This window comes from Macaca mulatta, chromosome X, assembly GCF_049350105.2.
Source record: "Macaca mulatta isolate MMU2019108-1 chromosome X, T2T-MMU8v2.0, whole genome shotgun sequence".
NCBI lineage: Eukaryota > Metazoa > Chordata > Mammalia > Primates > Cercopithecidae > Macaca > Macaca mulatta.
The window spans coordinates 53,854,206-53,879,833 of NC_133426.1; the positions used below are offsets into that span (position 1 = coordinate 53,854,206).

At 45.3% G+C, this 25,628-nt stretch overlaps 1 protein-coding gene and 2 long non-coding RNA genes across 20 annotated transcripts in view; 2 read left to right on the plus strand and 1 right to left on the minus strand.

The window, feature by feature from the left end:
• PHF8 (PHD finger protein 8) overlaps positions 1-22,454 on the minus strand; it is a 109,906-nt gene extending 87,452 nt beyond the window's left edge. For 6 of the 18 annotated variants that reach the window (XM_015127505.3, XM_077989074.1, XM_015127501.3 and 3 more), the window contains exons 1-2: positions 21,098-21,544; positions 18,842-19,031 (exon numbers count right to left, since the gene is read on the minus strand). In XM_015127505.3, coding sequence (XP_014982991.1) covers positions 18,842-19,031; positions 21,098-21,113 — 206 coding nt within the window. In that variant the 5' untranslated portion in view covers positions 21,114-21,544. Of the gene's footprint in view, positions 1-18,841; positions 19,048-19,120; positions 19,268-19,337; positions 19,599-19,983; positions 20,704-21,097; positions 21,545-21,637; positions 21,704-22,140 lie in introns of those variants that run through there. The other 12 variants (XM_015127506.3, XM_015127502.3, XM_077989079.1 and 9 more) reach the window with 7 other exon arrangements.
• On the plus strand, positions 12-20,693 carry LOC144338685 (uncharacterized). Its single transcript, XR_013412979.1, has 2 exons — positions 12-888; positions 18,431-20,693. It is a non-coding gene; the product is annotated as an uncharacterized LOC144338685 (long non-coding RNA).
• On the plus strand, positions 12,308-17,653 carry LOC144338681 (uncharacterized). Its single transcript, XR_013412975.1, has 3 exons — positions 12,308-12,992; positions 14,298-15,675; positions 15,999-17,653. It is a non-coding gene; the product is annotated as an uncharacterized LOC144338681 (long non-coding RNA).
• Positions 22,455-25,628: the final 3,174 nt, after the last annotated feature.

The following is a 25,628-nucleotide window of genomic DNA, read 5'->3' on the forward strand; positions in this document are numbered from 1 at the left end:
TTTTCTAATAATTCTTTTTTTTTTACATTATAAAAGGATTGGCCCATTATAGATTGGAAATTTTAAAAGTGCCTTGGTTCTTTGCCACATAACTCAGGACTGGGTTGTGGCGAGCCATCCCTCTCACTCCCTGGTGAGACTTCCAGATCATCTCTCCTCTACCCTTGTGTAAGAGTTCCCACTGCTCTGAGTTCCATACCATCCAGCCATACCACGTCCCACTCCTCTTCATCACTGCCACATACCCATCTCCCCAACATACCCCTTCAGTCGCTGAAGAACCTGCTCAGATTCTTCTCCAACCCAAGTCCTGCCAACATCCTACATGAAATCAGTATCCATGTGGAGATACAACATTCCAGGCACTTAGTTTCTTGATCTTCTCATCTTCAGAGACTGCTACCCTCTACTCCCATTTCAGGTACCAACTCTCATGACCATCCCCCAGACCCTGTCAACACCAGCAACTGCTGTACCTCTGGAGTATGAAACTCATACATCACCCTCTCTGACCACAAGTCTATCTATTCAGCTGTCATTCACTATATCCTGTTCTTTGCCCTCAAAACTCACCTATTCATACACTCTTGACTTTACCCTCCCCTTCCTTATCTGGTTGAGATTCCAGCATTCCTCACTTCAATCATTCTCTTACAGATATCCTCACTTGCCCCACTGCCTTTCATCCCCACATGCAAACCCTAACCCTGGCTCAGTACAACTACCTAACTCTAGACCACTAGATGTGGCCAGAGAAAAGTCACCCATTGGATTGGTGCCATCATAAATTCACTGTCCAAAATATTTGGATTGGTCGGGCAAGGTGGCTCACGCTCGTAATCCCAGCATTTTGGGAGGCTAAGGCAGGTGGATCAACTGAGGTCAGGAGTTTGAGACCAGCCTGGCCAACATGATGAATCCCCATCTCTACTTAAAATACAAAAATTAGCTGGGAATGGCGGTGGGCGCCTGTAATTCCAGCTACTCAGGAGGCTGAGGCAGAACAGCTTGAACCCAGGAGGCAGAGGTTGCAGTAAGCTGAGATCGTGTCACTGCACTCTAGCCTGGGCGACAGAGCAAGATTCTGTCTCAAAAAAAAAAAAAAAAGTCTGGATCATGCTGCCTGACGATCCTTCTGTAATTCCCCACTCAACTCTCTCTCATTATCTACTGTGGCTATTTCAAATCTCTTACCCCGCTACCTGCCTCTTCTCTCTCAACAAATTACCTTGCTTCCTACTACTTCTGGTTTTTGTTTTTGGTTGTTGTTGTTGTTGTTTTAAGCATTCTTTGCTTTCATTCTTTGAGTTCCTTAATGTTTTTATTTTACTTTGTTTTTTTTAGAGTCAGAGTCTCACTGGGTTGCACAGGCTGGAGAGCAGTGGTGCCAGTCATAGTTCACTGCAGCCTTGAACTCCTGGGCTCAAGTGATCCTCTTGCCCCAGCCTCCCAAGTAGCTAGGACAAGCACACACCACCATGCCCAGCTAATTTGTGTCTGTGTGTGTGTTTTGTAGAAAAGGGGTGTCTTGCTTTGTTGCCCAGAATGGTCTCAAACTTCTGGCCTTAAGTGATCCTCCTACCTCAGCCTCCCAATGTGTTGGGATTACAGGTGTGAGCCATCATGCCAGCCACTTCCTACTTCTACACTTGATCTTAGCCAAAAGACCGAGAGGCGATGCACTTCCTACTTCTTAGAGAAAATTAAGTAATCAGAGGTGAACTACCTTAACTTCTCATCACCAAATCTACTTCCTTCTACACCCATCCTTTTTTTCCTGTCGTAACAACAGTACTATCTTTCCTTCCTTCTAAAGCCAAGTTTTCCATCTGGGTCACATGTTTTCTTACCTTCTCAATCAATTATTCCTTCTTTCTGCAGTATCTTCAATCTCTCTCTTTCTCTTCACAATAGCATTTAAACAAGTCTATTCGTGTTTACAAATTCAAAAACCAAGACCTACCCACCCTCCCATCCTCCCTCCCTCCTGTCTGCCCCTTCACAGCCAAACATCATCTTTCTTTAAACCTATGCAGCTTAAAAACAAAGTAAATAAATCTATGCAGCTTGATAATGATCCCTTTTTTGAGTAAGTAACGGTTGTACATGGTGCAAAACTCAGAGTACAGAAGTATATAGAGTAAAAAGTCTCCCTCCCACCCTTAGCTGCCCAGTAGTATCAAGAGGTGTTCTATCAAAGCCAAATCAATACTTTCTTAGGGTTGCTATGTGCACTTTGTGACTCATCCCCTGCTACAGTCTGATCTTAGTCCCCACCTTCTTTAAAATAGATCTCACTGATGTCCCGACTTCTTTGTTGATATAAGCAATAAGTACTTCTCCGCTTTATCTCCCTTAACTTCTTAGCACCATTTTCGCACTGCCAACCCTGTACTCTCTCCACCTGACAAGCTTTCTACCCTTTACTTCTATAATGCCCCATTTGGCTGGTGCCCTTCCTTCAGCAGATATTTAATGAGCATCTGCCAGGCTATGTCTGGTCTAGGTGCTGGTGAGACGAAGACAAAAAACAAAGCATACAAAAATCCCTGCCCTCACAGAGCTGATGTTCTAGTGGGGAGGAAGACAAGAAACAAGATAAATCAATGCAATTGGTGAAACACATTGTATGTTAGATAATGAGAAGACCTAGGTAGAAAAAAAAAACAGGAAGGGGAATATAGAGGAATATATATATGTGAATATATAACACTATACACCACACACACACACACACAATCGGGGGGGGGGGGGGAGAATGGCAGTGAGGGTGAAATATTAGATAGGGAAGACAGGTAAAGACTGACAAAATGGCTTTTGAATAAAGACCCAAAGGGAGTAAGGGAGCAAGCTCCCCATGTGGCTATGAAGGAAGAGCATCCCAATAAGAACAGCGAGTACAAAAGCCCTGTGGTGGGAGCGTCCCTAGACTACAAAGGTAGCAGAGAAGAGGAGAGTGTTCTAGAGTAGAGAGCTAGGAGGACAGTACTAAGTCAGAAAGGCAATAGACTCACGTAGTAGGGTATTGTAAGCCACTGTAATGTACTCTAGCTTTTCCTGGGTAGCCACAAGAACTGGGGAGTCACAGCCACTATGAGTTAGGGATGTGATGTGATTTTAATTATGTCTTTGGCTGTTCCTTTTTCGCAATGAATTCTTTTTCTCCTGCCCAGTCCTTAAATGTTGAAGTTTCTTAGGTCCTCTTACCTGGGCACTCTTTTCTCCTCACTTTTCCTCATTGTTCTCACTCCTGGGGCTCCATGTGCCCTCTATGCACTCATAACTCCAAGCCAGATCTTCCTGCTGGATTTTAGACCCTTCCCTCCAAATGCCTCCTGGGGGAGACATTTCTACTGGATAGTCACTTACGTACTTCAAATTCAACATGTCCAAACTCAGTTTTTCCCTCTGTCTGTCCCCTAAACATGCTCCCTTCTCTTAGGTTTCCCACTTCAGCAAATGGCTCCATAACCTCACCAGGCATTCAAGCCAGAAACCTGGCAGCTATCACTGATTCACCTCTAGCCCTCTCCCTCCACTATACCCTGAAGTAGGCATTCTAGCATCAAGTTAAGAACACTGACTTTAGGTCAACTCTCTGGGTTTGCATCTTGGCTGTGCCACTTACTAGCTGTGGGATCTTGGACAAGTTACTTAACCTCTCTGTGCCTCAGTTTCCTCATTGTAAGATGGGGATAAAAACTGTACCTACTTCATAAGGTTGTTATCAAAAGCTAATGAACTAATATATAGGAAGTGTTTAGAACATTGCCTGGCCCATAGTAAGTGCTCTGTATGTTTGTTGTTGTTATCCAAGTTATCAGCACGTCCTATCAACTCTCTTTATTAGCTATCAATTGTGCCAATTTGTCATCCTTACTGCCCCTGCGCTAGTTAAGGCCACTATTATCTCTAACTCGGTTATTGTCCTGCCCTCCTAACTGGACTCCTGGCCCCTATTCTGTCCCCACCCAATCGGCCCTCCACACTACAGCTAAAGTGATCATTTAAAAACACAAATTTGATCCTATCAACCCATGCTTAAAATGCCTCGCAGGGTTCCTATTTTTCCTAGGGTAAAGTATAAACTTACCATGGCCCAAAAGGCCTTGCCTCTCTGGCTGAGCTCACCTCTTTCCCCTCACACACAGCGTACGCTAGGAGAGACATTCCTACTACATAGCTCACTTACAATCTGTGGGGCCTAATGGAAATGAAAGTGGGAGCTCCCTGTTCAAAAAATAGAAAAGCTTTTTCCTTTCTTCCATGGTCTCTCTTAACTTACCATGCAGTTTTAATATGCTAGTTACTGTCATGCTCCCTCGGGTATAGGGGTAACTCAAGGGGCGAGTACAGGCCCACACAAGTACCCTGGGGCCCTGCCCGGTGACTTAGTACACAGGGTACATGCACCCAACCGACTCTGTCCACACCTGCACCTGGGCCCAGCGCCCCAGGCAGCTAGCCAAGAACCTGTTCGGGGAGGTAGAAAGGCAGCAGGAGGTAGAACCACATATGAGCCAAGACTCTTAAGTCCCCATCGCACACTCCACTGTTCCATCACATACAAATCACAAAATCAAAGGCAAAATTATTAAGAATTTCAAGACAACCACCACAGAACATTAAACCTCAGGCATGGGGCACCATGTGACTATAGCAATTGCACACCTATGAAGCCAGCCCTGCTCTAAAAAGCCAGCAGACTCTCAGTGCCATACTCTGTCTATAGCTCTAGCCTCTGGGTTTCATCACATGTATCTCCTTCTACCTGAAACATTCCTGCTCTTCCTCTTCCCTGCTGCTGTGGCACCACCCCCCCACACACTATCCCTATGTCAGCCTTTACCACAAGGCCTTGGAACTGCTCACTTACCTGCTGTCTGTCCCCACTACATTTGCCAGATAGTGTATCTTGTTTACCAAAAGTCCTCACCTTTCCCATCTCTCAGTCTTGCCTTACCTTATTATTCAACAAACATTCAAAGTGCTAGACAACTCCTCATATCAGGGAGGCAGACATGAAAAATCGGGCTTCTGGCTATACTGTCTCAACAGTTACCACCTGGACCAAGGGTGGTAAATGCTGATTTGCTCTGAGTAGCTTCCTTAGTCAAGAGGATAATTATTATAGCACCAGGTCTTGTGATTAAGATGAGTTATCCCCATCGTATACTGCAAAGCCAAGCACACGGTAAGCAGTCAGTATTTGTTAAGTAAATGAGTGCATAAATTCAACAAATATTGATTGAGCACAGACACTGCCCTCATGGACTGGACATTTTAGAGCGGGAGACAGAGAGGCAGTGTCAAAACAGTTTCATAAGTGCTATAAAGTCAATAAAGCAAGGTAACAGGATAGTGAGTGAATGAATTTGAAGTTAGCATAAAAGGCACTGAGAAAAAAACTGAGCTATGAACTTTACATATTATCACATTTAATCTCCACAACAAATCAGGGCCTTCCATACAACATTCACAGACATTAAACACAGAAGCAGAGGTTTAAAGTACAGGCTTAGGAGCCAAAATGCCGAGGTTTGAATCTCACCTCTGCCACTTACCAGCTATGTGAACTTAAGCAATTCATACTTCACCTTTCTGCATCTCAGTTTCTGCATCTGTGAAATGGAACTACTAATTGTACCCACTTCATAGGGTGGTTAAGAGGATTAAATGAGCTAAAATAGGTAAAGTACTTAAAGTTCCTGGCACATGATAAGTATTAGCTATTATCATCATCGTTAATATTATCCTGATTTAACAGATGAGAAATCTGGGTCTGAGTGGTTAATTGTTGGCAATTACAAAACTACTAAGTAGCAGAGCAGGATAAAAATTCAGCACTTTGTGACTCTACTATATCACTACAATATGTAACCAGGATATAATGTGGGGTAATTAATACAGTCAAGTGTTATGAGCGCTCCAAAATGGACACTCAATTCTTCCAGGGATGTGGAACTGAGTGGGAGCTGAGGCTTGGAGATGCCTGAGAGATGATGATGTTGCTCAAGATCCTGTCTGGCTTATCTCCTCAACCTTGCTTTCTGAGGGTGCCCAAGGATCCAGGTCCAGACAGAGCACCATCTATAAAACCAGAAGCTGAAGCATCCACCATTCCCACCATTCCACCCCCCAACTCCAGGCACACAGGACTTAAAGGAATGCAAAGGACACAGCAAGTTCCAGTGCACCTAGGAAGTGTCTTCTTTATGAGTTTGTCACGTAATAGGCTTCACTAAATTCTAGATGCACCAATGGAATAACTTCATATGCACTGACATGCACACAGACTGTTCTATCTCAAAAAAAAAAAAAAAAAACCCGAACAAAAAAACCCTTTTGTGATCCCCTCAGCCACTGCCCCATTACTCTAGTCCCCTTTACACCAAATTCCTCAAAATTGAGTCATTCTTGAGTTCCTTCTTTCACAATCCCAATCCAATCTATCAGCAAATCCTGTATCAATATATATTCAAAATCCAAACACTTCTCATCATCACTGACTCTACTTTAAGCCACCACCGCCTAACTAGACCAGTGTTTCTCAAATTTTAGGGAATATCAGAAACACCTGGTAAACTTGTTAAAATACAGATTCCTAGGCCCCATCCCCAGAGATCCTGATTCAGTAGGACTGGGTTGGGCCTACAAATGGGTTGGGCCTATAAACGTGCATTTCTAACGACCTCTCAGGTGATACTGATGCTGCTGATCCAGGGACCACGCTTTAAGGAATAATGATCTACAGTAGCCCCCAAATTCTCCCTGCTTCCACTTTGCTCCTAACCTTCAGTCTATCCTCACAATAGCCAAACCTGAATCAGATCGTAACTCTCACTTGCTCAAAAAACTTCTGTGGCTCCATTCCAGAGTAAAAACAAAGTCCTTACACTCTATACCCGTGGTTTTTAAACTTAGCGTGCATCAGAAGCATCTGAAGGGCTGTTAAACCACAGATTCCGGGGCTCCATCTCCAAAGTTTCCGATTCAGTCTGGGGTGGGATCCAAGAACTGGCCTAACCAGTTCCTAGATAATGCTGATCCTGCTGGTCTGGGAACCATACTTGGAAAATCACTGCTGTATATGATCTGCACACCCCCAACCCTTAACCTCAGCTTCTATTACTCTCCCCTCACTCACTCTGTTCCAATAGCATTGGACTGGAATGGTAGCATGCCAGGCCTGCTCCCCACTTGGGTCCTTTATTTCCTCTACCTGAAACACTCTTCCCCTCCTTACCAGCATGGCTTCCTTCCTCACTTTCCTTCAGGCTCATATGTAACCCATCTGTAATCATCCTATATAAAGTAACCACTACTTCAACCCTGGGGTGGTACTTCTTCTCCTGCTCACCCTACTTTACTTTTCTCTAGACCATGTATTACCACTTGACACACTATATATTAAGCTGTTAGTTTACTGTCTCATGCTCACTGCCATATCCCCCCTTCCCCACCCCAGTGTCCAGAACAATGCCTGGCACATAGCACATACCTGATTTTCCCTATCTTCCATAACTTCTAACAACTTGAACAGTGATTTATATTGTCTATAGTACTGTATTCTACAGTGAGAGTACAGGAGACCCAGGTTTGATCTGTGGTCCAGCTGTCTGTGTAGCTTTAGGCACATTATTTAACCTATCACTGCTGGTTCTGGAACAATATGAAGTAGATGCACTCCTCCCTATCCCTCCAAGTACAGCTAAAAACCCTGGATGTTATATACAAAACAAATACAAAACTCTGAAAGGTGAAGGGAAGAAAGCAGACCGACTAGAGACACCTAGCAGGTGGTGGATAGCACCAAAGATCAGTGGGGAACCTGTACTTCCACCCCAACCTGGCAGTCATCAAGTAGTACCCCCTTTCTGCCACTGAAGTGCAGTGTCTGAGAAGGTCTGCAAAAATGGAAGTCTTAAATAAGATCCAGGATCTCATAACATAATGCCCAACATGTCCAGAATATAATTAAAATAATTATTTGTCATATCAAGAACAAGGAAAATCACAACTCGAGTAAGAAAAGAAAATCAACAGATGTCAACACTGAGATGACACAGATGCTGGAATTATCTAAGAATTTTAAAGGCGCCATGATACAAAAGCTTCAACGAGCAATTAAGAACATGCCTGAAACAAATGAATAAACAGAAAGTGTCACCGGGCAGTGCAGCACTTTGGGAGGCCGAGGTGGGCAGATCACGAGGTCAGGAATTCGAGACCACCCCGGCCAACGTGGTGAAACCCCATTTCTACTAAAAATACAAAAGATAGCTGGGCGTGGTGGCGTGTGCCTGTAATCCTAGCTACTCGGGAGGCTGAGGCAGGAGATTTGCTTGAACCCGGGGAGGCAGAGGTTGCAGTGAGCCAAGATCACGCCATTGCACTCCAGCCTGGGCAACAGAGTGAAACGCTATCTCGGAAAAAAAAATAATAATGATAAAATAAATAAATAAATAAATAGAAAGTGTCAGCAAAAATTAGCCAGGCATGATGGCGTGTGCCTTAAATCCCAGGTACTTGGGAGGCTGAGGCAGGATAAGCACTTGAACCCGGGAGGTGAAGGTTGCAGTGACCCAAGATCGCACCACTGCACTCCAGTCTAGGTGACAGAGCTAGACTCTTGTCTCAAAAGAAAAAGAAAAAGTGTCAACAAAAAATAGAAAATCTCTGGAAAAAAATAGAAGATATAGAAAAGAACCTAACAGAATTTTTAGAACTGAGAAATACAGTAACTTAAATGAAAATTCTTTACATGAGTTCAACAGCAGAATGGAGAAAACAGAGAAAAGAATCAGTAAGTTGAAGATAGAACAATAGAAATTATCCAATCTGAACAACAGAAAGAAAATAGATTGGAAAAAAAATGAACAGAGCCTCAGCAACCTACAGGACTACAACAAAAGACAAACCCAAAGAAATCCACACTAAGACATGGCTTAGTCAAATTCCTAAAAGCAAAAGACAAAGGAAAATCTTGAAAGCAATGAGAGATAAATGACATATTACCTCAAAGAGAACACCAATTTGAATGACAAAGCCTCTCTCATCAGAAACCACGGAGGGCAAAAGGAAGTAGCAGAATAGTTTTCAAGCACTGAGATAAAAGAACTAGAAACCCAGAGTTCGATATCAAGTGAAAAGATCCCCTAAGAATTCAAGGGAAATCAAGATATTCTCAAATGAAGGAAAACTAAACATATTTGTTGCCAACAGACTTACCCTAAAAGAATGAGTAGGCTTGGCGTGGTGGCTCACGCCTGTAATCCCAGCACTTTGGGAGGCCGAGACGTGTGGATCATTTGAGGTCAGGAGTTCGAGACCAGCCTGGCCAACATGGTGAAACCCCGTCTCTACTAAAAATACAAAAATTAGCGGGGTGGTAGTAGCATGCGCCTGTAATCCTAGCTACTCAGTAGGCTGAGGCAGGAGAATCGCTTGCGCCTGGGAGGCAGAGATTGCAGTGAGTCAGAAAGCACCACTGCACTCCAGTCTGGGCAACAGAGTGAGACCCTGTCTCATAAATAAATGAATAATTAAAAGAATAAGTAGGCCGGGCACAGTGGCTCACGCCCGTAATCCCAGCACTTTGGAAGGTCGAGATAGGTAGATCACAAGGTCAGGAGTTCCGAGACCAGCCTGGCCAATATGGTTAAACCCCATCTCTACTAAAAATACAAAAATTAGCCAGGTGTGCTGGCAGGCGCCTATAGTCCCAGCTACTCATGTGGCTGAAGCAGGAGAATCACTTGAACTCGGGAGGCAGAGGTTGCAATGAGCCAAGATCGCGCCACTGCACTCCAGCCTGGGCGAGATAGAGCGAGACTCCGTCTCAAAAACAAAACAAAAAAGAACAAGTAAAGGAAGCTCTCTGAAACAGAAAAGAAATGATAAAGGAGGAATCCTGAAACATCAGGAAATTAGACTGAACAAAGAGTAAAAATATGGGTAAATACAATATACTTTCCCTCTCCTCGAGTTTTCTACATCATGTTTGATAGTTGAAGCAAAAATTATACCACTGTATGATGTGATTCTTAATGCATGTGTAACAAATATTTAAGATTCATTACATTATAAACAAGGCTGGGCGCAGTGGTTCACACCTGTAATCACAGCACTTTGGGAGGCTGAAGTGGGAGGATTGCTTGAGCCCAGGAGTTCGAGACCAGCCTGGGCAACATAACAAAGACCCAGTCTCTACAAAATAAAAAATTTAAAAAATCAGCCAGGCGGCCAGGCGCGGTGGCTCACGCCTGTAATCCCAGCACTTTGGGAGGCCGAGGCAGGTGGATCACGAGGTCAGGAGTTCAAGATCAGCCTGGCCAAGATGGTGAAGCCCTGTCTCTACTAAAAATACAAAAAATTAACCAGGCATGGTGGCAGGCGCCTGTAATTCCAGCTACTCTGGAGGCTGAGGCAGAGAATTGTTTAAACATGGAGGGTGGAGGTTGCAGTGAGCCGAGATCATGCCACTGCACTCCAGCCTGGGCGACAGAGCAAGACTCTGTCTCAGGAAAAAAAAAAAAAAAAAAAATCAGCCAGGCATGGTGGTGCATGCCTGTAGTCCCAGATACTAGGGGGTGGGGGGCTGAGGTGGGAGGATCACTTGAGCACAGGAGGTTTAGGCTGCAGGTGAGCCGTGACTGTGCCACTACACTCCAGCCTGGGCAACAGAGCAAGACTCTGTCTCAACAACAACAAAACAATTAATTATATTATAAACAAAAGAGCATTAAGGCATGTAAAGTTTCAATCGGACACGGTGGCTCACACCTGTAATCCCAGCACTTTGGGAGGCTGAGGCAGGTGGATCACAAGGTCAGGAGTTCGAGACCAGCCTAGCCAACATAGTGAAAAGTTGTCTCTACTAAAAATACAAAAATTAGCCAGGTACGGTTGACCGCGCCTGTAGTCCCAGCTACTCGGGAGGCTAAGGTGGGAGAATCGCTTGAACCCAGGAGGCGGACGTTGCGGTGACCCAAGACCACGTCATTGTGCTCCAGCCTGGGTGACAGAGTGAGACTGTTTCAAAAAAAAGAAAAAAGAAAAGTAAAGTTTCTACTCTTCAATCAAACTGGTAAAATGTCAAGAGCAGTTGCTTATGGTAAGTTATATGTATAATGTAGTACCTAGAGCAAGTACTGAAAAAAGCAATATAGAGATAACTCGGGCCAAGAGCAGTAGTTCATGCCTGTAATCCCAGCAATTTGGGAGGCTGAGGTGGGAGGATCATCTGAAGCCAGAAGTCCAAGACCATCCCAGGCAACAAAGGGAGGTACCACCAACCTACACCCACACCCTCCCCACACGAAAAATTAACAAAATTAGGGGACGCAGTGGCACGTGCTTGTAGTTTCAGCTACTGTAGAGGCTGAAGCATGAGGAGATTGCTTATGCCCTGGAGTTTGAGGCTGCAGTAAACCATGATCAAACCACTGCACTCCAGCCCAGGTGACACAGAGACCCTGTCTCAAAAATAAATGAATGAATGAGTAGGCCGGGTGCAGTGGCTCACACCTGTAATCCCAGCACTTTGAGAGGCCAAAGCGGGCAGATCACCTGAAGTCAGAAGTTCAAGACCAGCCTGACCAAAATGGAGAAACCCCGTCTCTACTAAAAATACAAAATGAGCTGGGTGTGGTGGCACATGCCTGTAGTCCCAGCTACTCAGGAAGCTGAGGCAGGAGAATCACTTGAACCCGGGAGCCGGAGGTTGCGGTGAGCCAAATCGCCCCATTGCACTCCAGGCTGGGCAACAAGAGCGAAACTCTGTCTCAAAACATAACAAAAAAAGAAAAAAGAAAAAAAATCAGCAAGGATTAGAAGAATTCAGCAACACCATTAACCAACAGTAGTTAATTGACATTTATAGAACACTCCACCCAAAAATGGCAGAATACACATTCTTTTCCAGTGATCATGAAACATTTACCAACATAGACTCTGGGCTATAAAACAAATCTCAATAAATGTAAAGGAATTGAAATCATACAGAGCATATTCTCTGACCACTATCAAACTAGAAGTCAGCAACAGAACGATAACAGGAAACTCTACAGAAACTTAAAAATTAAACAACATATTTCTATACTTCATGGGTCAAACAGGAAGTTTCAAGGGGAATTTAAAAATGCCTTGAGCAGCAGGAGGATCACTTTAGCCCAAGAGTTGGAGGCTGCAGTGAGCTATGATCCTGCCTCTGCACTCCCGCCTGGGCAACAGAGTGAGACACTGTCTCAAAAAAAAAAAAAACCTTTTTCTTTCTTTTTGTTTTTGTCTCAAGAAAAAAAAAACCTTTTTTTTGTTTTCTTTTTTAATGCTTTGAATTACATGAAAAGGGAAAATGTAACATATTAAAATCTATCGGTGCTGAGAAGGAAATTAACAGCTAAAGGCTTACATCAGAAAAGAAAGAAAGGCCGAGTGTGCTGGGTCACACCTGTAATCCCAACACTTTGGGAGGCCGAGGCAGGTGGATCACCTGAAGTCAGGAGTTCAAGACTAGCCTGGCCAACATGGTGAAACCCCATCTCTATTAAAAATACAAAAAATTAGCTGGGCGTGGTGGCAAGCGCCTATAATCCCAGCTACTCGGGAGGCTGAGGCAGGAAAATCACTTGAACCCAGGAGGTAGAGGTTGCAGCGAGCCGAGATCGCGCCATTGCACTCCAGCCTGGGCAACAGCAGCGAGACTCCGTTTCAGGAAAAAAGAAAGTCTCAAATCAATAATCTAAACTCCCACCTCAAGAAACTAGATAGAGAGCAAAATAAACCCAAAGGAGAAAGAAAATAATAAAGTGCAGAAATCAATTAAATTGAAAACAGAAAGACAACAGAAAAAGTTAATGAAACAAAAAGCTTGTTCTTTGAAAAGATCGATAAAACTGACAAACCTCTAGTAAGTCTGACAAATACGAAAACGAATTTTTTTTGTTTTTGTTCGAGACAGGGTCTCGCTCCGTCACCCAGGGTGGAGTGCAGTGGCGCGATCACAGTTCACTGAAGCCTCAGCCTCCTGGGTAGCTGGGACTACAAGCATGTGCCACCCATCCAGCTAATTTTTGTATTTCTTGTAGAGACGGCATTTTACCATGTTGCCCAGGCTGCTTTCAAACTCCTGGGCTTAAGCAATCCACCAGCCTTGGCGTCCCAAAGTGCTGGGATGACAGGCATGACATCATATGCCCAGCCTGATACATTTTTAGTATCACGAAACAAAATTATCATTATAGCACCTAAAGATATCAAAAGGATAATAAAGAAATACTATGAACAATTCTACAAACATAAATTTGACAACTTAGATGAAATGGGTCAATTCCTTGGAAAGTATACATCCAACATAAAATAACGTAATTTGAATAGTCCTATAACTATTAAACAGAATAATTTTTAGAACTCCCCAAAAAGATAGAATAAAGATAATTAGGCGAAATGGTCAGCATAGTGAGTGGAACATTAGCTTGTGCTCAATAAATAATAGCTATAACCATTGTATTTAAATCATCACAACCTCTCAAGGAAACTGAGGCTTCACAGATAAATTCTTTGTAACAGAATCAGAATTTGAACCCAGATCTGAAATCAGTGCCCTTTCCTCTAGAGTTAAAAATCCACACCAAAGTTACTCCCTTGGGCATGTATCAACCAATATTTCTTTTATAAACAGGAAAACTGTAAAGGAGTGAGATTTGTGCTAAAAATCCCAGAAATCAATAAATGCTTGCCAACTAGTTTTCTCCACTATTGTACAGCAATGATTCTCAAATGTTAGGGTGAATCAGGATCACTTGTTTGTTAAAATACAGATTGCTGAGTCCCAGTCCCAGCCCAAGAAATTGCATTTTAAACAAATTCCCAGTTGAAGAACTTTACTTTTAAAAAGTTCGTTCCGGCCGGGCGCGGTGGCTCAAGCCTGTAATCCCAGCACTTTGGGAGGCCGAGACGGGCGGATCACGAGGTCAGGAGATCGAGAGACAATCCCGGCTAACACGGTGAAACCCCGTCTCTACTAAAAAATACAAAAAAATAGCCGGGCGAGGTGGCGGGCGCCTGTAGTCCCAGCTACTCGGGAGGCTGAGGCAGGAGAATGGCGTAAACCCGGGAGGCGGAGCTTGCAGTGAGCTGAGATCCGGCCACTGCACTCCAGCCTGGGTGACAGAGCAAGACTCCGTCTCTCAAAAAAAAAAAAAAGTTTGTTCCTCCTGTGTTAGCTCACTTAGGAATTAAAAAAGAATATTCATTCCAATTTTTCTGTACAAAAAAAGAGAATGACTGGTGTACAGTAATGATATGTTACTCCATCCATCCCCCAATATCAGAAGCTATCACACTCCGCAGAAGGGGAAGGAACCAAGACAGGATAATGTTCTAAATCAATGGTTCTCAAGGGTGGGCCCTGCTTACCTACTGAATCAGAAACACTGTAGCTAGGGCATCCCTAACTTGTGTTTTATCAAGTCTTCCAAGTGAGTCTGATACATGCTAAAGTTTGAGAACCACCGCTGTACAAATCAAAGTGTTTTTGCAAAATCCATCTTCTTACAGGAAGGATGAAGCAATACCATGTTTTTTCCACTTCTGAGAACCTGGGCTCTGGAATCAAATAATTCAAAGTTCAAATCCACACTCAGAAAGTCACTTAATCTCCACGAATTCCAGATTCTCAGCTGCAAAATGGAATAGTTGCCTTCCTTGTTATAACCTTTCCAGAAAGTAAGTTGGCATTATATTCCATAATCCCTAGGCTGGACTTCAAGAAATCTAACCTACAAAAGTCACTAGAGGCCGGGCGCGGCGGCTCACACCTGTTAATTCCAGCACTTTGGGAGGCCAAGGTGGGTGGATCACGAGGTCAGCAGTTCAAAACCAGCCTGACCAAAATGGTGAAACCCTGTCTCTACTAAAACACAAAAATGAGCCGGGCATGGTGGCCCAACTACTCAGAAGGCTGAGGCAGGAGAATCACTTGAACCCAGGAGGCAGAGGTTGCAGTGAACCAAGATCGTGCCAGTGCACTCCAGCCTGGGCAACAGAGTGAAACTCCATCTCAAAAAAAAAAAAAAAAAGTCATTGGAGATATGAACAGATTTCTATCACTTCTAGGCATTTGTGGACTTAAAATTTGTTGGCTTAACGCTTGCAAGCAACCATAGAAGTATGTAGGAATTTTCAATTGTGCTGAAGTACAAACTTAAATGGCACACTATAAGCCTGGTGTGTTTCTGTGAGCAATGCACACTGAGTAAGCAAGAGCAGCCACCCACCAAGGACCTGATTCTCAGCTAGCTTCCTTGTTCATTGGGGGCCCATAGAGAGAAGTATAAAAGATTTTTAAAATTTGGTGTATTTCATGGAAAAAAATTTAAGGTGGTTAACTTGTGTTAAGAGTGTACACAGGAACACACACAACTCACCATAGAAATGTGATTAAAGAGGGGCCTGGCCCGTAAGCCCAGTTCTGTATTTGTAAGTTTAGAATTCTTTAAGGCCTCAATGGTGCTCCTTATAAATAAATGTCAAGTACCTACTAAGCAAAGATGCTTTCCATAATGTTTTTCTGTTTTAATCAGCACTCATATCAAGATACAAAACTTTTCCAGAACCCCCAAAGTTTCCTCACATTATTCACAATATAAAAAAGGACAAATAATGTTCAAAAAAGTACAATGTCGGGCCGGGCGCGGTGGCTCAAGCCTGTAATCCCAGCACTTTGGGAGGCCGAGGCGGGCGGATCACAAGGTCAGGAGATCGAGACCACTGTGAAACCCCGTCTCTACTAAAAATACAAAAAATTAGCCGGGCGCGGTGGCGGGCGCCTGTAGTCCCAGCTACTCAGGAGGCTGAGGCAGGAGAATGGCGGGAACCCGGGAGGCGGAGCTTGCAGTGAGCCGAGATCGCGCCACTGCACTCCAGCCTGGGCAACAGCGTGAGACTCCGTCTCAAAAAAAAAAAAAAAAAAAAAAAAAAAAAAAAAAAAAAAAAAGTACAATGTCCAACCATAAAGGAAATTACCAAGTTAACTGGTGACACATATATATCGTGGGATATCAGAAATCAAGTATAGCTGAATATTTAATGAACTGGCAATTACATTAAAACATTAACTAGAAAAAAAAATAGGTTGTAAAATGGTATTTATAATGCAATCCCATCTTGTAAAAATATATATTTATATTCTAACTCAAAAGATGGGAGACACTGCAACAACAAATTTAACAGTGGATTGTGCCAGACAGTAGTAGACTCGGGTGAGTTTTATTTCCTTCTTTATTCTTTTTCTGTATTTTCTACAACAAGCAGGTCTCACTATAAAACCAGGGAAAAATTAAGAACGTTATTTAAAAGAGAAATATCCAACTTTCAGGCTTGTTGACTGGTGCTCCTTAAGTCCCTGTCACGGGGTCTGGCAGACATAAGCACTCAGGAAGCATTCATTCCTGTTCCCTGTTTCCAGAGTGAGGAGTTACAGCAGGAGCCCATTTTACAGGTCTGAAAAAACACATTTTCCATACAATCCAAAGTAAGGGCCCCAGTCAACAGCTTTTTTTCATGAAGACTCATTAATTCATTCAAAAATGTACTCAGCATCTATTACATGTTTAGCACTGAACTAGGTTCTGGAGATACCAAAAATGAAAAGATGACATCTCTGCCCTCAGGAAGCTCTGGCTAATGAATGACACAGATATATTTATAACTATGATATGATGAAATAATTACTTTTTAATAAAGACGTATACAAAGTGCAACGGGAACCAAGAGGAAGAAGGACTTTTACCCCTTTTACAGTCTGTGAGTTGCAAAGGGGAGGGCATTAGGGGGAGTTTGCATGTACAAAGACAAAAAGGCATAAAGGAGTATAAAATTTTCCCAGAACTATAGGTAGTTCAGTCTTGCTAGGACATAAAGAACAAGAGAGGAGGAGTGGCAGGAAATGAGAATGAACAAGCAGATCACAAAAGGTCTTATCTGTCACATAAAGGATACTGAATTTTATCCCACAGGCGAACCACTGAAAGAAGGATTTTAGGCTGAAGAGTGACTTGATCAGCACTAGCAAAGACACCAGGAATCCTGAAAGACATCTTAATCCCCACTTATTTTCAGGGCAAAGGAAAAGGTCCCACCCTCTAGGGTTGTCCCCTCTTAAATAACATGAGGCAGTAAATAGAACTCTGTGCCGGGCACACAATAAATATTCAATAGAGATCAGTTAAATATGAATTTGGATATGGGGCAAAGGGGCAGTCCCTGCTGAGGGCAGGATTTTCGCAGCACCACACCTTTAGTTTGGTCTTGAGCGTGATAAACAGAAATAGCTCGCCGGGCACAGTGGCTCACGCCTGTAATCCTGGCACTGTGGGAGGCTGAGGTGGGCGGATCACTTGAAGTCGGGAGTTTGAGACCAGCCTGGCCAACATGGTGAAATCCCATCTCTACCAAAAAAGTACAAAAAAATGTGCCTGGCGTGGTGGTGTGCACCTGTATTCCCAGCTACTCCAGAGGCTGACGCACAAGAATCACTTGAACTCGGGAGGTGGAGGTTGCAGTGCGCAGAGATCATGCCATTGCACTACAGCCTGGGTGACAAGAGTGAGACCTTGTCTCAAAAAAAAAAAAAAAAAAAAAAAAAAGAGAAAGAAATAGCTCCTCTGGAGAAGACCAGACAACTGAAAATTCTAGAATCTAACAGGCAACAGGAGGAGGGTGCCATACACTGCTTTTTGTGCTCCAGTGTACAAAGCCCCCTCAAGGTTGTCTTTCCATAGCTGAGATTTAAATCCCACTAATGGGATATTAGTTTTATCGCACATACTAACCTCTCCGGAATTCTGGGTGACAGGGGCTTATGTGCACACACGGTTAACTGAAAGGAATTCATCAGTGGTTTTACTCTTGTTTTACCCAATATCTATTATGCTTAATTCAATTTAGTTGGATGGTTCTGCAGATAAATGCTGTAGAAATAAAATACTGTTGCATTTCTGCCTCCATTTATGGAGTATATCCAAACTGCTTTGCAAAGTCAGAAAAGATATATTTGATACATTTATCAAGACAATGAGGCTCAGAAAAGCAAAGCAACTTGTGCAAGGTCGCTCTGAAACTAAGCACAAAGCCACAACTCAAATCCCTGTTTGTGGACTCAACTACCTCAAATAAGCAATACTGTTTTACCCAAAGCCAGTGTCTGAGGCAAAACATAATTGTCAGAATATAAAAATGATGGCCGGGCGCGGTGGCTCACGCCTGTAATCCCAGCACTTTGGGAGGCCGAGGCAGGCGGATCACCAGAGGTCGGGAGTTACAGACCAGCCTGACCAACATGGAAAAACACCATGTCTACTAAAAATACAAAATTAGCTGGGTGTGGTGGTGCATGCCTGTAATCCCAGCTACTTGGAGGCTGACGCAGGAAAATCGCTTGAAACCGGGAGGCGGAAGTTGCTATGAGCGGAGATCGCGCCATTGCACTCCAACCTGGGCAACGAGCGAAACTCCGTCTCGAAAAAAATAAAAAAGAAAAAAGAAAGGAATATAAAAATGATTCTTTGTGACACAAAGAAAAGGGGGGGGTCTTATAAATCTAAAAAAAAAACACTCAAAAGAAAGGTGCAAAGATGAAATACATAGGGGAAAACACAGGAAAAGGAGAAACCAGAGGCTAATGTCAGCTAGGTCCTGGTCTGCAAGGAGAAATGGCAGAACCTGAGTCTGGGAGAGGGGGTTCTGAGCCGGAATCTAAAAACAGAGCTGAAAAAGGAAGAGAGAGCAAGTGAACATACCTGGCCACCGCACCCTGTGTAGCCTGGCCTGCCCTCCTTACCTGCCATGAAACCAGTCCTGGCACATGTCACACTCGATCATGAAGCGGGTCACATCGTAAGGCAGCCGGCAGAGGCAATACACCGGCACCGAGGCCATCTTCGCTCGGCCCTGGAGCGTTGTGCGGCCGGCCAGGTTCGTCGTGTCAAGAGGGGCGGAAGGCGGCAGCACGCGTCCTCTCTGGACGATGGCTAGGCACAAACAACACTTTTTACAGAGTGAATCAGCCCCCGCCCCCCACCCCCTTGCACCAACCCTCAGTTCCCCAATAGAGAGTTACCGCCGCCGGGATGCAACACAGCTGGTGCGGCTGTAGGGGGCAACCAGAGAAAGTCCACCCGGCCTTTAGAATTTCTTTCACACGTAAAGAACGGCGCTCAACCTTCCAGGCTTTCCACCGCCCCCACCCTCCCCACCCCCCACCCCCCACCCCCCACCCCCCGACCTTCTTCGCCCCGGAGTCAGTGATAACTTCTTTCCGGGTTTCAGGAAAATACCTGAAGCCTTTTCGGGAAGCTTCTTTCATCTCTCACTGAACCCTCTCCTAGCTGACCCGTTTCACAAGGCTCCCTTTATTATGACGCAAACCACAGCCTCAAAAATGAGGCTGGGGGTATCGCAAGACAAGACCCTCCTCTCACCCCCCGAAACAGGGCCAACCAGAGAGAAATAAGGGATCCCCGAAAGTCTCTTCAGGTTACTCAAAGCCTCCACGAACAAGACAGACAAGACTAGACGCCCAACTCAAATCACAGTTCTGGGGTCGTGTTCCGAGAGTTTAAATAATCCTTTCCGTCACTCTCAGTATCATTCCTTCCCCGACCAGTCAGGAGTCTCGTCACGCCCAAAACTGAAATAAATAGAAATCTCTAAACTGACCAGCTCGTTTTGTACTTTCAAGATGACAGGCTTCTGGTTGCATCCCTGAAACTCAAAAGGATCTATTCAAAACCCCTCAAACTGACTAGAGTTTCCTCACACTCTTGAAACTAGGCAAGGATTCTTTTGCATCGCTCGGAACTGGCAGGGTTTCCTTGCAGCCCCCTCAAACTGATGAGAGCTCCCTAGTCCCCACAAATGTTCAGGTACCTCACAGTATATCCTAACACTGACAGTAATACCCTCGCAGCCCCCAAAACTTACAGGAATCTTAACGCTTCCCCAACTGACAGGAACCTCCTCACGCCCCAAACCTGACAAGAACGTCTTCGGTCCAGAATCCTACAGGGACCTCCTCATGCTTTGGGCTGCAAGGACTCCACGCCCGCAGAGCTCAGTCCCCGCAACACGCCGGCAGCCGGGCTAGCTCCGGGACGGCGAGGCGCCTCAGCGGAGGCTCGTCCGGTAGTTCCGGCCCCTACGGCGGCGCGCGTCGAATTCTGGGATAGTCCCCGTACCGCCGGGAACCTCGCTCGCCTTCCCCTGGAGCCCCCTGCTGGGTCGCGCGTCGCCAGTCGCCCGACGGTACTTCAGAGCAGCCTCCTCCACAACATTCCCCTCGGCCCGGCCGTTCGGGCCTACTGGAGACCGCGGCTTGGGCCTAGTCTGGCGGCCGCCCGGCGAACGGGCAAGTGGCGTCGTCGCTGGGCCAGCAGGAGATAGTCGCGAGCAAACCAACGGGGAAAGAGATGAACCGGCCGCCACGTCCGAGGCACACGGCCCGAAAAGTCGTTGGGAGAAGCCCAGTGGCGGTGGTAGGCAATTCGGAGTAGTCAATAAAGTTTATTCAAAGCAACGAGGAAGTTGAAGCGGAGAGGGGAGGAGAAATACGGGGTAAACATCTACCATGTTGAGAGTGGCGGCGCTACCCACAGAGCCAAGGCTTGACCGCCATCTTATGAGGGCTGGGCTCGCGAGGTGAGCGCGGCGGAGGCGGGGAACCGCGAGCCGCCGGCTCCCGGGTGACGCCGCCAGGGGGCGGGGCGCCACCTTGAGAAAGGAGGGCGGTTCTCAGCCACCTTTGGACCCGCTAGTCTCTTTAAGGTGCCCAATCGCCGCTGAAGACCTTGAGCCCAGAGGCGGAGAAGCCGCCATCTTAGGCGAGGCAGACGTTTGGCTCCATTTTGAGTGGGGCCCGAAACTTCCTAGCCTTCCCCCTCCTCCGGGCAAACAGGGAGTTAAGCTACCCCGACTCGCACACTCCTCCTCCCCAGCCTTCTCCTCCTATGAGAGGAGGTGAACTCGGTGACTCCAAACTACAAAATTAATAGGTGACGGCGGGGGCGGGCTTCAGCCGGGGTAGAGGCGGAGTACTCACCGCGGCTCCTGATCATTGAGCACCTTCGGCGGGCTGGGCTCTTTCCCACGGTCTCTGCGTTGTTCTTACCCCTGTGAAGGAAGCTCTGTGATTATCACCAAATGAAGGCAGGGGCTTCGAGAAGCCAAGTGACTTGAGTCCCAGAGCAGGGACGTTGAACCTTTCGCCCTGTGCTACCCGCGTTCTGTCCTCAGGCCCTCAGTGTAGTTCCTCTGTAAAGCGCTGCCAACTCCACAACTCCCTCTGAACTCTTCTTTGACCCTACTGTTTCACTTCAGTTCAAATACAGTTCAAGGATTTGTTTGCACCTGTCCCACAATTTTCTGACTATAGCCTGAGGGGAGGGGATAGGGGATGAGAGGAAAGGCTGAGTTAGTGGAGCTTTGCTGAGTTAGTGGAGCTTCATACATATGCTTCAAGATGGCCTAGGTTTTCCCAAACATTCTAGAAAATTATCTAGGAGTTATCTTACTATTTCATTTTCTTAAAGGGTCCCATTGCTTTACAAAATAAATGTGTGCGTGCACACAATTTACTAACCAGTGATGGTGGGTTAGGCCCTGGGGATGCAATGGTGAAAACAGGGCCTCTGGAGTGGGAGGGCATCTGCCAGTGCAGGAAACAAAGTTGCGAGTAAACAATGGAATAGAAGGCGCAGCAAGCACACAAATACCACCTGCAAAATGACCTTTGCAAAATGCAACACGAAGCTACAAAAGAGCCTTACAAACCGCTTGCAGCTGCTGTAAGAAAGACGGCAGGGAGACATGGAGGATATAAGTTCACTTAAATAAACAAGCGAGAACATTGTACTCAAAAGGATCAACGTGTACAAATGCATGGAGGCACATAGAAAAATATTTACTAAAAGTTGAATATTGTTGAAACAAGGAGAACAGAAGAGAGATAGGTAGGAGGTCAAACAGTAAAGGGTCAAAACATGAAAGATTGCGAAATGCAAAAGAGTTTAGATTGTATGCAGTTAGTAAAAAGAAAAGAAGGTATTTGAGCAGGAGTAGCTGAGTCTCATATTTGTGACTTACCCAGAGGATGGTTTAGGGTTTTTTTTTTTTTTTTTTTTTAATGTTTATTTTAGAGACAAGGTCTCACTCTGTCAACTCAGGCTGGGCGATCATAGCTCATTTCACCCTAGAACTCGTGGACTCAAGCAATCCTTCCGCCAGAGCCTCCTGAGTAGCTGGGACTATAGGCGCATACCACCACACTCGGTTATTTTTGATTTTTTGTAGAGCCCAGGCCTCGCTATATTGCCCAGGCTGGTCTCAAACTCCTGGTTTCAGGAGATCCTCTAAAAGCACTGGGATTACAGGCCTGAGCCACTGCACTGAAAGGTCCAGGTTTAATGGGACCTGAAGCTTATATGGTTTGGGGGAGGAAGGGTGAGACATCTTTAAGAAAAAAAACAGTCAGGCGTGGTGGCTCACGCCTGTAATCCCAGCACTTTGGGAGGCCAAGGCGGGCGGATCACGAGGTCAAGAGTTCGAGACCAGCCTGGCCAACGTGGTGAAACCATGTTTAGTATCTACTAAAAATACAAAAATTAGCCGGGTGTGGTGACACGCGCCTGCAGTCTCAGCTACACAGGAGGCTGAGGCAGGAGAATCGCTTGAACGCGGGAGGCGGAGGTTGCAGTGATCCGAGACTGTGTCATTGCACTCCAGCCGGGGTGACAGAGCGAGACTCCATCTCAAAAAAAAAAAAGAAAAGAAAAGAAAAAAATTGACTTATGAATACAAAATTAGGATCAAAGGTAGGCAGTAAGAGTATTTCTACAAGCAATTCCTCCACCCGTGTAATAATTATGAAGAGAAGTGATACAAGGCACAATGTAAATGTACCATGGGGCTGGGTGCAGATTGCACGTCTGTAATCCCAGCACTTTGGGAGGTCAAGATGGGAGGATCGCTTGAGCCCAGGAGTTCAAGACCAGGCTCGGCAACATAGTGAAACCCTGTCTCTACAAAATAAAAACAAAATAAATTTTTAAATAACAAATATCCCATGAAACCCAACCTAAATGTATCCCCCAAATCAACTTCCCCTTAGGTGGATCTCAAAAATGTCAGGCAGCTCCAACACCACCTAATGCAAGGGAAAGTATGGCCAGGCCCTCAGTGGAAAGGGACAGCACTTTGAACCAATTGTTTAAATATATTTTGTGAACTTTATAAAACACATGATCGTGTGACCCTATGGAAAGTGACAGGTCCTGCAGTTTAAGCTTTCTTAGCTTCACAAGGAGTCAGGAGGAGTGAGGCTGTTTCACTAGTGTCGGGGGGAAAATTGGTCCAGGATAGTGTGGGAAAGGGTAGAAAAAGATGAGATAATTTGGATATTTTGGAGGTTGAATAGGCAGTGTTTGGAAACTGATAATAGCGGATGAGTGAGTGAAAGGGGTGTGAGTTCATTTCTGGGTTGAGTGTCAGCGTGGATGACAGTGCCACTGAATGAACTGGGCTACGCAGAAGAGAAAACAGGTTTGGTGGGGAAGAGACTAAATTTAATTTGGGCTATGTTGAATTCCGGTGTGTGTGGAACATTAAATCACTCACCCAAAAGTTCTTTTTTTTTTTTTTTTTTGAGACGGAGTCTGGCCCTGTCGCCCAGGCTGGAGTGCAGTGGCGCGATTTCGGCTCACTGCAAGCTCCGCCTCCAGGTTCACGCCATTCTCCTGATTCAGCCTCCCGATTACCTGGGACTACAGGAGCCCGCCACCACGCCCGGCTAATTTTTCTGTTTTTAGTAGAGACGGAGTTTCACCGTGTTAGCCAGGATGATCTCGATCTCCTGACCTTGTGATCCACCCGCCTCGGCCTCCCGAAGTGCTAGGATTACAGGCATGAGCCACCGGACCCGGCCACCCAACAGTTCTTTATTGATCTACTATGCACCGTGCACTGTGCTAGGTGCTGAGGATTTTGAGGTACCCCAGATAAGGCCCTGGCCTGCATGGAGCTGACAGTCTACTGGCGGAAACAGTCAATGATCAAATAAAATTTCATTAATAGGTGAATTTCATTCACATATTTTCTTGAACACCTACTGTTAGGCACTGGGGATTTAGGGGTAAACAAAACAGACAAGTCCCCGCCCTCCTGTGACTCATTTCCAGCAAGGGAGACGGATAAAAAGTGAGGCAAATCAGAGAATTTCCGATTGCGGTGAGTGCTATCAGGAAAGTAAGACCAGTTATGACATAGAGAATGATTTGAAAGGAAAGCAGTCTGTTTTAGATAAGGTAGTCAAGGAAGGCTTCTCAGAGAAGGTGACAGGAGCTGAGACCTGAATAACAAAAAGAGCTAGCTAGGGACAAGGGCAAAAGGAATCAAGAATGTTGGCCGGGCGTGGTGGCTCATGCCTGTAATCCCAGCACTTTGGGAGGCTGAGGCAGACGGATCATGAGGTCAAGAGATCGAGACCATCCTGGCCAACATGGTGAAACCTCGTCTCTACTAAAAATACAAAAAATTAGCTGGGTGTGGTGGCACGCGCCTGTAGTCCCAGCTACTTGGGAGGCTGAGGCAGGAGAATCTCTTGAACCCAGGAGGTGGAGGTTGCAGTGAGCTGAGATCGCACCACTGCACTCCAGCCTGGGTGACAGAGCGAGACTCCATCTCAAAAAAAAAAAAAAGAGTGCTAAAGCCCTAAGATGGGGGCAAGAGGACTGGGCGGGCTACAAGCTTGAATTAGAGACCCCGTATGTACCCTTAGGGAATAGACGATCTAATTAACAAAACAACGAGGCTGGAAAAGGTCAAACCCTAAGTGCTACCTAGAGGTTTGAGCAACCTGTCTAGGAACAAAGAGGCAGTCACAGTTAATTCAAACACGTTCAGTGGGTGTGTGAGGAAGGGCTTCACAAGAGGTAGTATTGGACCTAGGTACAGTGGTACCTACCCCGACTCCTAAAATTCCTCCCCAGTGTCTTTGAGAGATGGGGAGTGGACAAAGGATATTGTGAAAGGCAAAGCTGCCAGGGGTCTGAACCAGAGGTAGTCAGATTTGCTGACAAAGGAAGTCTTGCCACTGCTAAGGATGGGAGGCAGACGACTGCTGCCCTGGAAATGTGTGGACTGGTCCAGTCTCAGAGGATGCAGTCCATGATGGGACCTGGCTGCCACAGCACCAGGCTGCCCTGGAAGCCTACTTCCCCCACCCCAACTGCATTTAACAATTGTAAACATTTATTTTAAATAACACAGATTCAGTTCCATCCCATTGTAATGTAAAGGCATTCCCATTATAAACATTCAAACAGCCAGGCTGAAGTTTCCCCGTGACAGGGCATTCAATGCCTGCTTACCTCTCTAGAGGGAACCTCAGCAGGATCTTTTCCAATTCATTTCTCTACATATATTGAGGTAAAAAAAAAAAAATGATGAGGGCTACAGTGAACTATAAAATACATGAGTGGAAAAGGGAGGATTTGGGAGGAAACTTACATGAGGAAAAACAGGTGTCCTCTGAAACAGACTTGAAAGTACAAGAACAGTAAAAACAAAAGACAAAA